Source organism: Falco biarmicus, chromosome 6 (assembly GCF_023638135.1).
Source record: "Falco biarmicus isolate bFalBia1 chromosome 6, bFalBia1.pri, whole genome shotgun sequence".
Taxonomy (NCBI): domain Eukaryota; kingdom Metazoa; phylum Chordata; class Aves; order Falconiformes; family Falconidae; genus Falco; species Falco biarmicus.
The window spans coordinates 64,295,027-64,308,214 of record NC_079293.1 but is presented as its reverse complement, the minus strand read 5'-3'; the positions used below and the strand labels follow the sequence as shown (position 1 = coordinate 64,308,214).

At 42.8% G+C, this 13,188-nt stretch overlaps 1 protein-coding gene across 1 annotated transcript in view; it reads right to left on the bottom strand.

Moving 5' to 3' along the window:
* The window catches only part of LAMA4 (laminin subunit alpha 4), a 104,806-nt gene that overhangs the window by 61,111 nt on the left and 30,507 nt on the right, over window positions 1-13,188 (bottom strand). Inside the window, exons 3-4 of the mRNA XM_056343062.1 lie at window positions 7,774-7,898; window positions 3,667-3,747 (exon numbers count right to left, since the gene is read on the bottom strand). Coding sequence (XP_056199037.1) covers window positions 3,667-3,747; window positions 7,774-7,898 — 206 coding nt within the window. The remainder of the gene's footprint in view (window positions 1-3,666; window positions 3,748-7,773; window positions 7,899-13,188) is intronic.

The window sequence follows — 13,188 nt, the reverse complement described above, 5'->3', positions numbered from 1 at the left end:
TAGGCAGGGAGGATGAGCTCTCAAGCAGTTTAGTTAAATTTTCCCAGATTCTGGCTGGGGACCTGAGCCAAGGTCTGTGTCTCCCAAATTCTGAACGCAGTAAAATCCAGGTTCTGTTATGTCTGAACAATGAAAATGTGGGAGATCTGATAAGAGCTTCCAGTTTTGGTCTGTTCCTACTTTTACTGTTTTTTTTTGTTGTTGTTGTTTTTTTTAAATAAAGTAATTTCCTCAGTGCTGCTTTGTTCATGTTCTAGTCCTGAACCCCCACAGTAAAAAAAATAAATTTTTTAGCATCTTAATTTAAACCACTTGGCTGCCTCGAATACTGCTTTTGCCAGTGACAAAGACTGTTTCTTTGCAGCATTGCCAGAATCTTTGATGCAGATCTTATCTTTTGAGTGACCCAGATGTGAAGAATAAAAGCATGACTGGGAGTTCTGTGCACCCCTAGAAGAACTGTGAATGTGGCATTAGCACGGAGTGTCATTTAACTGACTTTGGTGGAGTTGCTCCCCATTCCTGTGGGATTTAGAGCACACAGTGATGGGTAATGTTACTATTCAGTCATGCCAAAAGTCATGCAATAATTTTGTAATATTTCAGCCAATGTGAGATTGCAGTACTTTCCCAAATTTCAGAATTTCAATATGTTTATGAAGTTTGAGCAAGAAAAAAACCCCACCCTTTGTGTTTTCTAAAAGTAAATAATTATCTGTAGAACCATTTGATTTACTGTGAACTCTCAAAATCTTGTAGAGTTTCTTTTCAATTTTCTGTAGTTAGGTATTTTCCAAATGGTCATCTGTCTAATTTGGCCACCAAGTCACAGAAGCCACTGAGCAGTGCTGAGGCCAGACCAGCATTTTGCTTACTGCTACCCAGCTCTGGCTTTCAGACAGCTTCTATGAAAGGCTACGTGCTATCCCATCAGGCCTGCATCATCTGCCCTCTCGTCAGGACAAGGTAATTTTTTTTTCTTATTTTCTGATATACACCATGCAGTTCATTTGCCAGAAATGTGGTGGACCGTTCCTCACATTCTCACAGGTATATTTTGTAAGTGCTGCTTTTTATAACCATCTGACTCAGTTTCACTAGATTATTTCCTCATCTAGAGTAGCTGTCTAAAACAAATAGAAACTTTTAGAGCTGAAAATAAACGTGTCACCTTCACTTTCCCTTTGCCACTCAATGTGTCTCTTAGGGCTGAACTGCACTTGGCCTCTTTTGAATAGTTGGTAGCACCTGAGAAGAACAGAGGCTGCTGGACAGAAACATACTGCTCCATCTCTGCACCTTATGGCCTGAAAAAGTGGAGGCCTACAGTAAATGTCTTTTCCTCTGTTTTATCACTAAATAGCTCTTTGTTGCTAACAAAGAATATTTCCTCTCCCGTAATAAAGCTGCCGAGTTATCTTTGTTTCATTTTGCAGCCATGTTTGCTTCCTGTAATTATTGGTGAGTTAGAAGTTAACTTCCTCTTCCCTGGCAATGCCAAAAGAACCTTTTTCATCTGTTCAGTTTGGACACTAAAGTATCATTTGTTCAGTTATCTTTTTTAACATTTGGGCATTAACAAAACCTGGATTTCATCCGCTACCATCTTAATGCCTTATTGCTGAAGTCCAGGAGCAAAATGATTCATTCCTAAATTTTGAACTGGGAAGCTTTTTTTCTCAGTTCCTAGCAAAGGCCGCCATGATTTCACAACACCATTTGCTGGCAAACATAAACTGGAGAGGTTCGTGCCAAGCCCCTGGAGCAGCGCAAGCAAGCCTCCTACACAAATGCCAGAGGAAATGGAGCAGATTGCTTCCCGGTCCACTGCTCTGGAGGTCCCGTGTGCTGCCTGTGCTGTCCTGCAGCCTGCTGCCCTGTGTCACCCATCACCAACCACTGCAGAGAGCTGGGAGGGAAAGCAGTGAGCGGGATGCCGCCCTCCTCTCCCTGGGGACATGAGCTGCTATTTGGGCTGCAGGGGGAGGCAGGGACAATCTCACTCAGTTTTACTAGTTTACTAGCATCCCCCAGTTCTCCTGCCAGCATGTTGATGGCATGGTAGCTGCCAGTGGGAGCAGGGAGTGGTGGCAGTGCCCAGCAGCAGTGTATGTGAGGCAGGGACATGCTTTTTAGCAAGCAGACAGGGACAAGCAATGCATTTCTTATTAGTCTTTGAAATGCTTTTCGTCATTTCTGACACAAATGGGAGTAGGACCAGGAGCCCACCAGAAGGAAATTCCCATTTGTCACTGCTTGCCACTTACCCAGCAGTTAGTCAAGGACTTAACACAGTGACCATGACAGGCTGATTTCTTTCTGTAACTTTTTCTAACCCATCTACACAGCTTCGCCTTCCTTGAGATAGATGCAGCATGTCAGGCTGGGTAGTGGCTATTAGAGGACAAAGCTGATGCTATTTTCTGCTGTTATTATGCATCTGCTGCTCATTTCATAGGATTTCAATTGCTTGTAGTCTAGGTTGACATTTTAATAATCATTAAGAAACCTCACTGACCTTTTAATTGTCTGCATTATACTTTGTCTATAAATCTGACATTTTGGAAGAACAAAAGAATACAGCCATAGGCCTGGAAACAAGGGTGGTTTTTTTTTATTTTTGTGCCATCTGTCTAAAGGGCTTTCATATTGCTGTCACCATGTTAGTGATGCAGAGGTAATATGCTGATTTTTTTGCATCATCTGTAAGGGCAAAAGCCTTCACACTTTTTTTTCATCTCACCTTTGTCATATTGATTTCTCTTTGTATCTTAAGCATCCCCTGTCTCCCTTCTCTGATAGTTACTGTAAGTATCATTTGAATTCAAGACTTGCCCATTAATGGCAGTGGACTGAAGTCTTAAATACTTCAGGGGCTTTAAGGAAAAAGAAAATGAGGTGTTCAGGAAGTCAGTGTCTGAGCCATCCTATACACCTCCGTCTTTGTGTAGGAGCTGTTTTAGTTTACTGGCTGCTCAAGGAGAACTTCTGAATGATCATCAGGCCTCTGACATTCACTGAAACATCATCCATCTGTGTTTATAGCAACTAAGACAGGAGAGCAAGTTGTATTTCTGCAGTATAGCTCCATTTATTCATGTACATAGTTATTTAGAGGATATTTACTGGAAATTTATTATGGGCTTAAGGAAAAGTTGAAAAGCTACATTGACCTATGGTTGTTTGCTTGACTTTATTGAATTATGTCTGTGAAGTACATTTAACATTTAACTAAAAAAGCTGTGTCTGCTTATTAAGGATTTGATTAGATAATGGATTTTCTTTGCTTTTGAAAAAACATATTTGGTAGAAGCCTGCCATATATTTTAGAGTGATGAATTGCAAGAGGCATCTATGTGGTGGTTATTTTTCACTTCAGCTCTTGTTTCTGATTTGTATTTTGTTTTGTAAATTGTGTTCCTTTTAGGAAGATCACCACATGAAGGTACACAAAGTGCAAGAGCTGATCAAAATACATCAGATGTAAATGTCTGTTTTAGCAAGTTCTTATGGTTTTGAATAGGAACTGAATGGGATCCTTCAACAGACGTGATTCAACCTGATGAAAACACATGCACAAGATTTCTCCCCCATATGGGAAGATTCCCTGAAAGACTTCTGGACTTCAGTATTGTTGACCAGTAAGTCATCTTACTAGTTTCTTACCTTTCACAGTTGGGTCCTGCATAGTTTTCCTTACAGACACAGCGCACGCTTCCACTTTTTCTGTAACAGGAGACTGCAAAGCTGTAATGTCATTAGAATGAATAGTTAGAATAGCAGGCAATGGCAAATGCTTGGGAGTATTTCTTTATTACATTATGGACGTTTGCTGTCAGTGTGAGCTCTGGCTCTTGGTTACTGATCGCTGAATAGGTATGCTTAAGCTCTCTATATTATTCACATTATACCCCTTGTTCAGTCTTTTTAATTAGTTTAGAAAACACTAATTAGTATATAGCACTACGGAGCTACATAAATACAGATATATATAAGTTCTTGTCTTGTAGCGTAGATCAGACATGCCTGCAAGTTTTGATACACGCATTTGAGATAAGGGACCTAGGATAAATGTGTGTCATGTGAACCTAATTGCTTCCTGTCTCATATTCTAAGGGGTAAAATATTGCTTATTAAGTGCAGTGGAACACTTCAGGAACTGAGATTCTGGAATGGGTGCAGCAGTTTCCTATACAAATCCTACAGTTTTCCTCAAATCCAATCTGGAAGTAACGAGCGGTGAAAACTACTTCAGTGATGCCATCCTCATTTACAGTAACCAAGGCTGCTCTACCATCTCTCTGAGTAAGCTGGAAAGAGTCTGAGGCCTCTTCTGAGACCAACGTGCCAGGTAGTGATACTGATTGCAGTAATGGCTTGGGCTGTAATTTTCACTGCTGTGATTCTAAATCATGGATTCCTTTGCTTTCTGACGTTTTCAGGATTTAACAAGTGTTTAACTAAATATGAGACCCAAGGAACAGCAGCAGCCAGATGTGGAAAGTGCAAGTTGTATACACTGCAAACACAGTGATGGACATGTATTAAATACATTTGCAGAAAAAAGATAGTCCTAAAGATGTTTCCAATTAGTTTGCAATATGTGTAAGTAAATTCCTGCCAGTACTGGAATGCGACCAGAGTAGTGAGTGGCAGCAGTTGCCAGCTGCAGGCCCATGGTTGTTAAAAACACAGGTCCTGAGTCCTACAGTGCTGGACAACTGTGGCCAGGTTGCATCCCTTCCACATAGGACAAAAGATTTGTAGTGATGGGAAAGAGCGTGATCCTCACACTGCTTGTTCCAGGAATGAACAGCATTGAAAGGCGACAATAATTCCTGCATAATTTCAGTTCCCACCAGCATTTCTGAGCTGGTTGGACAATCGGGGTCAAACAAATCTGTCTGGATCTCGGCTGTCTCAAAACATTTCATATAACCAGAGAGAACATAAAATGGGATTGTTCTCACAGAATTCACAAATTAGCTTCTGTGAAGCTTTTATGAGAACATATTGAGAAAATCATAAGAGTTTGGCAGCCTTACTTTTCTTTTACAGAGGCTAATTCCTTCACATAGTAGAAAAAAACACATTGTAGGTTTAAGTTATGAAACAAGACTGAAGCTTTCCTGAAGTTTTTTGGGGTTTTGTGATCTTTTAGGGAGAAAAGAGTTCATATAAATCCCCTCAGGTTTGAAAAGAAGTAACATCTGCCGAACTGTGAAGCAATCTCCATCCTCCTTTTTATGTTCCAAAGAGATGACATTCTACTTCATGTGTAATGTCCAAAAATTATTTCAAAAGTTCCCAGGATAGCAGATACAAAGATAGTCTGGTCAGGAAATCTAGAGACACACAGATGAATATTAAGAAAAAAAAATGTACTTGATGAGTCTTGTCAGTTTACAGATTTGGTCACTTTGTCTAACTGTTACGAATTAACTATTTCCAAAGTAAAACAGAGTACAAAATAACATTGATTGGATGTTCTTTATCTAAAGTTTTTAATGCTTATCTGCTTTTTGGTAGAGTTACTGTTTTACCTTAATATAAATGGAGTAGGATTAATGGAAGAAAAATAGAAAAAATAAGAAAGAATAGTTGTTCTTCGAGTTCAGTTAAGCAAGGCTGAATGTTGCTCAGTCATTATTATTTGCCTGTTCCAGCCCCAGCTGAAGGCTATTGCTGTGGTCAGGTCTCTCTCATGCAGGAAGCTGAACAGGCAATTTCAGCATGTTATTTAAATAGGTGTATGAGGCAAATTGGGATCAGATACTCCTTTAACTATTGCATTCAGGACTTTTCTGAGGGAAAACCCTGAAAAATTGAAGCGGCTTTTTACTGAGGGGGCCTTAAAGGGGTGACATGTCACAGAACAAAGAATATCCTGAATTGGAAGGGGCCTACAAGGATCATTCAGTCCAACTCCTCTATTGCTGCTAATGTTGAAGCATCTGCATTCAGTCTTCTTGCAACTTTTGCTCTCCCTTCCCACTCCCATGCTGCTGTCCTTTTGGGTTCAGGGCTTCCTTATCTCTAATGGTCTGGAGTAGGAGAGGTGTTATGTCCCTGGCAGAAAGGCTAAGGAGTATCTTGGGGCAAGGAACACTTCTTGGCCTCTGTGCCCATCTCCCATAGCAGTGGCAGAGATAATGGCCTGTAGCTTGGGTCCTGCTGGTGTCACCACACTGAGCCGTGCTGGGCTGGCAGGCTGGCCAGCTCCCTGCTGTCGGAGGGCACTGCTGCAGAGCCTCGTGGGCTGCAGGAAAGGGAAGGGGGCTGGGTGAAGGCAGACCCAGCCATGCTCTGTAAAATCTAGGGAGGACAGACTAGACCTTGGTTGACCATGCTTAGTAGAGACTGGGTCTTGTGTGGTAGTGCCTCAGGCATGTGCAGCCCAGGTTGTGGTTGAGAGGACAGCTCCTTACACCAAAGTGGCTGCTCTGTGCCCAACAGGTTAAAAAAAAATCACTTTGCTAAGGAAAAAGCACTGCTTCTGACTGTTGTATTTCCACTATTTCTGGCCTTACAACCGCTACTGAAATTGAAGGAAGTGATTTGCTTTGCCTGTGAGTTTGCTTACTCCTAAGCCTTTGTACATGTGAGCAAAGCCAGGATCTTCCCCTGTCTCTTGAGGATTTTCTCTTTAATCCAGGCAAAGCTGGAGTTTTTCAGCAATAGCTGTTCTCCACCCCACGGTCCTCTTTGCATGTCTGCAGCTCACTGCAAAAGCCAAGACGTGATCTGTGGGAGTTTGGCCAGAGTGATTTTGCTCTATTGCCATTTTGAGCCTGTGCCACTGAGCAGCTGAGCAAAATGCAACTCATCCCACCTTAAGGCCGTATGAGTAATCCTATAGCAACGGCAAACAAATACAGTGAGGAAATTCCCCTTTGCTGAGAAGCCCTGCTGAAAGCAGAATGGGAAACAACACAGGGGGATATGTAGCTTGCTAAAAAATAGCTTCAACTGTTGACAAGTATTTACTATCATCTCTGTGCTCTATAGTGGGATTTGCATAGATGCCTCTCACCCAAAACATGGCCCTCAAGCAAGAAGAAGATGATAATTTCTTTCAGCTGCATTACTGACATGCTACTAACAGTTTCTAACAGCTGGTCAAGGTTTGTAGTTATTTGTTTCTTCTGAAGGCACAAACCGGATAACGTAATAGCTGGAGCTCTTTGGCTTATCTTGGTTTTCTGTTCGGCTTCAGAGTTTCTTACACAAAGATAGCTGGGCATCAGCTGAAGAGGCACCATACCTGTCACAGGGTCCTCCAGCCCTTTCCTTTTAACTGTTATTGTACTAACCTGATCCAGCTGCTGTTGACTCAGGAGACTGCCAGGCTATGCTTTTTTGTGGTTAGTTTTACCCACCAGAGGTCATTAATTGATCTTTCTGTCTATCTCAACCACATACATTCCTGATGCCACCTTCCTTGGGAATTATTAGTCTGTAAGAGATTCTTAACAGTAACCAGACAGCTGAATAATCTCTCCTACATAACAGAGTGTGACCTTGAATTTCCTCAGATATTTTCCTGTCCCTCTTGGTAAGAATTGATATGAGCACTTACGGGTATTTTACACCTTCTAAATGAAATGCTGTTTCCTGTGACTATAAATGTGAGCAGCTGGTAGTCCTTTTATTTCCCACTGGTCAGCAAGGGCAGTGGCCTTTGTCTCTTGCATCCAGGAAGGGATGCTGACCCCAGCTCAGAAAGCGCCAAAGCCAGCCCAAATCAAAGAGAAACAAAGACTCTTTACATACTTGGCAAGTGCTGGCAGGGGGCAGGGGCAGGGTTGGCAGAACGTGGGCACTCCTCTGACAACGTCACCAATGAAGCCATCTGGACATTGCTCGCAGTGCTGTCCGGTTGTGTTTCTCTGGCAGTCCTTCAGTGGAAAGAGAGAGAGTGGTGAAAGTTAAGCACAAGTGCTGCCCAATTCAGAAAAAACCCAGCCAAGCAGAATAGGGGCTGATGCCAGACCCCGACCCTTCAAGGCATTGACAGATGCAGCCAAACCAGCTAGCACTGCTGCAAATAAAAATGCTATAAATGATTACATTGGCCAGCCAGCCAGCAAGTGTTGGCAAGGTGTGATACAGGACAAAACAGACATATTTGCCTGACAGGTACTAGAGCAGAAGCAGCACTGCATGTCATCAGGGATGTCAAAAGTACTCAGGTGTAGCCAGCAGCCCTGTTTTGAATTGCATGTGCCAGCAGGAAAAAAAATCCTTTTAATGACATCAAAACAGAATGAAAAATATTTGCTGATAAACACTATCAACAGATTTCAGGCTAGATACCGGTTTCAGCAAGGCTGCTTCTTGAACTTGATGACTGGAAAAGAGTATCAGGGGAATCTGCCTGCAAATGGTGGCTAATACACCAGTGGCTCTGATGTTTTTCTCCTGAGATGAAAAGTGTTACAGCATGAAGAGATGTGTTATCACTACACCTTGTTCTCAGCCTAAGGCTGACATTCACTTAATGGAGGGAAGAAGCAGGAGTCTTCTATAAGTAGCCTTTCTATAAGATACAGAACAACTATGCAAAATGTCACTCACGTCATAAGCAAGTTTCATGTCTAACATTTAAATGTTTGTGAGGAAATAGGCTTCCTCATGCAGAGGCAAATTGGCCACTGGCTGATATTGTTGGGGCTTTGAAAGTAAATCAAGCTGTAGTAATTCATACAGAATATTTGTTCCAAAATATTTCATGATGCTAGGTAAAAAACTGGGCCTCGTAATATTTTCAAGAACCAAAAAAAAAAAAAAAAAAGTCAAGGTTTGCTGTTAACAGTTCTAAATAGAATTTGTAAGTCCTGCAAGCTTAAGTAAGCATTGTTGTATCCTTTGGTTTATGTGGAGTGGCTGGAAGAAAACGTGCATATTATGAGCAATCCAGACCAAATAACTTGGTTGTAATAAGAGGCCGCAGCCCTAACAAGCTGCAGGTGTTGTGAAGGACATATGCAAGGCCAAGGGAGATAAAGAAACTGTGTATTCACAGAGAGGTAAGAGAGTTGGACAGAAAGATGAGAAAAACCAGGATGCCTGCACAAGGGGGGAGCAGCGTGTGGGCACCACACCGGGACCAATCATAAGGGAGGTGGAAGCGTGTAAACAAGTAGTTTTAACCTCTCTTTTTACATAACAAAGCCTGCGTAGCATGTGTATCTTTTGCTGAGAGTATGAATTGCTGTCTTTTAATAAAGTGGCACTAACCTGATCACATTGGTCGTGTAAGTGGTGTCCGAGCCTTCTGCGTCAACAGGTTTACAAATGGAAATGGATGCCACAGACTATGTGGGTTTTCCCCTAGGCACAGGGCGAGGTGGTGGGTCACTGGTGCAGAGTGCATGAACAGTGCTGCACACTGCAGGACTCCTGCAGACTCCTGTCCCCCTTTCCACTTTAGCAAAATACTCAGAAGTTGTCATAAAAACCCCACAACCCTCCAAATTCTAGCTGTCTCACCAAATTGTTTTAAAAGAGCAGGCAGGGTGTGGAAGTGCTTTACTTTTTGCAGCTGTGCAAGAAGTTTTGCAGTGTCCCTAGATAAGAACTCTCCAGTTACACCTTGTACTGATACAGTGGAGATGCAAAGAGCTGTGCAAGGCTTGAGGCAGCAACGAGGCAGCTCCATGGCAGAAGTATGTGGCGAACTACTCTGTCAGTCCATATTTGCTGTGGTTTTGTGTTAGTGTGCTTGATTCTTTCCTCTTCTGACCTACAAACAGTGGATCATGGAAACTGCAAACTGATGGATAAGATTTTCATCCCTGGTAAGATGACAGTGTCTACAATAAAGAAGATCTCTGAGTACATGACTAAGCATCTTCTGATTCAGGAACACCTGCTTTGCTAATCTGCTGTGTAATGGTGCAAATGTGCAAGTGTATGAAGGGGAACCAGAGGACATAACATAACTGGAATTTCAGAAAAGCCACCTAAGTTGTCAGGGGACTTGAAGATCAAGTTTCTTTTATGAACTGAAAGCTGATAAAGGCTGGGAAGCGAAGGGTAGGATGTAAGTCACTGTTCAGAGTGGGGAAAAGTCACTATTCTGATTATCTAGGCCTTGGCGCTGAGACCAGTTTTAGAATCATAGAATAGTAGAATCATAGAACCATTTAGTTTGGAAAAGATCTTTAAAATCATAAAGCCCTCAGCTTCTCATTGCTGAACTTGGTCCAATTGGCCTAGGCTCATTGATCCAGCCTGTCTGGATCCCTCTGCAGAGCCTTTCTACCACACTTTGGGCTCAGCCATCCAGCCAGCTTTTTTACCCAGTGTAGAGTATACCCGTCCAAGCATGAGCAGCCAGTGTCTCCAGGAGAACGCTGTGGGAGATGGTGTCAAAGGCTTTACTAAGGTTCAGGTAGAAAACATCCACAGCCTTTCCCTCATCTACTCGGCAGGTCATCTTTTTGTAGATGATCAGGTTTGTCAGACAGGACCTGCCTTTCATACACCCAGGCTGGCTGGGCCTGACCCCCCAGTTGTCCCGCACGTGCCACGTGGTGGCACTCAGGATAACCTGCTCCATCACCTTGGCCTGTAGTTCCCCAGATCCTCCTTCCAGCCCTTCTTGTAGATGGGTGTCACATTGGCTGACCTCCAGCCTGCTGGGACCTCTCCAGTGTGCCAGGACTGCTGATAAATGATGAGCAGCTTGGCGAGCTTTTCTGGTATTTGTTTGGTATTCACCAGTCTCTTAGAGACCAAAAATGCTAGGGTTGCTCACTCAGCTGGGAGAGAGGGGCTGACAGGGCTGTGTGTTCAGGTTATATAAAATTACAAAGTTGGTAAATGAGTGGAATGCAGGACAATACTTCACCCAAATCCTGCAATACAAGGGGCACAGACTTTACACAGAAGGTAAGAAACTTGTGCAGCTTGTTGCCAGGAGGTGACAGTATTTACAGGGACAAAAAGGGGTTTCCTAGAATGACTTATGGGCAACAGGTACATAAATGGATACTAAAAGGACTCAGGAGGTTTGTACCCTCTAACATGCCCTAATACAGCAATTGTGGATGACGGTGGAGTACAAAACAGAGACTTCAGAAAAAGGTCAGGCTAGGAGCCCTCCCCAAGCAGCATCTCCTGTTGCCACCGCCAGAGCCCCAATATGGGCTGCAGAGACCTTCGGTCAGGCCCTGCAGGGGACCTCTGGTGCTCAGAGTTGGCACAGGTGCCAGGGGGTGACCATGGCTCCCCAGCTCATTCTCCAGCAGTCATTCAATCCCATGATAGAAGTCTATGGTATACAGTCTGCAGCGGGCATTCCCTGGAATAACAGGTAAACTGGCTGTGGGATGTCAGGAGCACCGGCGGTGGGAGGGAGCTCCCCAGCACGGGGCAAGGGCACCTCGGCCTCTCCGAGGCTGCAACTTCTTCTGCAGAGCCAGGCGGGTGAGCTCAACCGAGCATTTTTCATCTGAGCCAGCCCCTACAGATTTGAAACTCACTTCTACTCCAAACATGGTGACTTCTTTGAAGAAAAGAGAATTAGCAGAGAGGAATACGATTAAGGAGGACATTTAATGAAAACGAATAGTCAAGTTTCACTTGCAGAGGCATTACTAAATGAGTTTGGTATCTGTGCATTGTAACTTCGATTTAGTGGCAGAATTTTGCCCTGGCAATGCTGATGCTTTATTTTTTCCCAAAGTCTGTGTCCAGATATCATCAGTCTGCATTGAAAAAGTGTCATTTTACCACATATTCACCCCTGTGAAAGCACATCTGGTTAGGACTCACTAGTTTAGCTCAGGCCCTTTTTGATTCTAGATTCTTGCTTGTTGTCTTGTTGCACGTTTTATAGTCATACAGGACTCATTGCACAGCAATTATTTAATTCTATAAGGCTCTGATTTGGACAGAGAACTCTACAGCCAGTGGACTATGATACAGAAAGGAAAAAAGTAAATTTCTTTTTTCTTGGATCTTTAAATAGATTAGACACCAGCAGCTGTAGAGCTAAAGGTAGTTTTTCATAGTAACACTGCTGTAAATAAAAGAGTATTTAGTATACAGAAAACCAGAAGGTTATTTTATCTAAAAGGCTCTAAAATGAGAGAATACAGAAAGTTTGACTATGAGAAAGAGGAGGAGGAGGAAAGAAACTTGGTGAGAGCAGAGAAACTGAGAGCAAATGAGGGCAGAGTGGGGGCATGTCCAGATCTCGCACTCCTCTCTGGCGAGAGTGCCCTAACCACAAAGGCGCATGGTGTGAGCCAGAAGGCACTGGAAGGCCAATACAGTTTTAAAAATAGTTTGCATTTGTCATTATTCCATGAAAAAGTGATGTTAATGTACCACAAGGGAGAGATGAGAATGTGAGCACTGAGCACTTGAAGAGAAAGAGCAATCCTGTAGCTGAAGCACTGGCAGAGGCCTTGGGTGGGCTGCGTTCAGCTGTGGGCTGCGTTCAGCTCTAACCTTCATCACGCTCTTCGTTTGTGCTCTGAGCAATGCACTTCACCTCTCTTGTCCTCGGCTCTCCAAACAACACATAGGTATTATCAGAATAAATCTGTTACTGGTTTCCAAAGCTCAGATACTATTGTGATAACCACAGCAGGGCAGCAAATTTGCTTCTTGAATCTGCAGTGTTTTTCATCTTCTAAGCTTAAGGGAAGTGTTAAAAGGCCCTTGTACCCCAAAGACCCTGTTAGATGAGTGCTTGAGGCACTTTTGTAGTTTTTCTCTGGTTAGTGATTATGTAAAAGCGCCTTTATCTTATTTAACAACTCAGAACTCCTGTGGGTATTTAGAATAATATTTTTATAGTGATAAAAAAAGTGTCCTTATATTTTATGTTCCATTAGCTTGCATCTCCAAAAAAACTGCTGACTGCAATAAGCCTGAGAGACATCCCTGAAGGCAAGGAGAATACCCTTGCTGCAGCTTACGGGTGATTCTCTGCCGGGTGGCAGTGGCTTGGTAGGTTGAGAAAAGTGTTTTGCTTCTAAACAGGTCACTTTTGATGGAGAAATAATGATGGGGAAAAAAATGGAATTCCACTTATGGTAGTTTTTGTGAAATTGCATTTTAAATATGTGCTTTGTGGTAAGAGTTGCAAGGGCTACTCTTGATCCAGTATTCATACATGCTTTAGAATGAAAGGCATCATTTATGGTTGATGTTATAAATTGGGCTATGGAT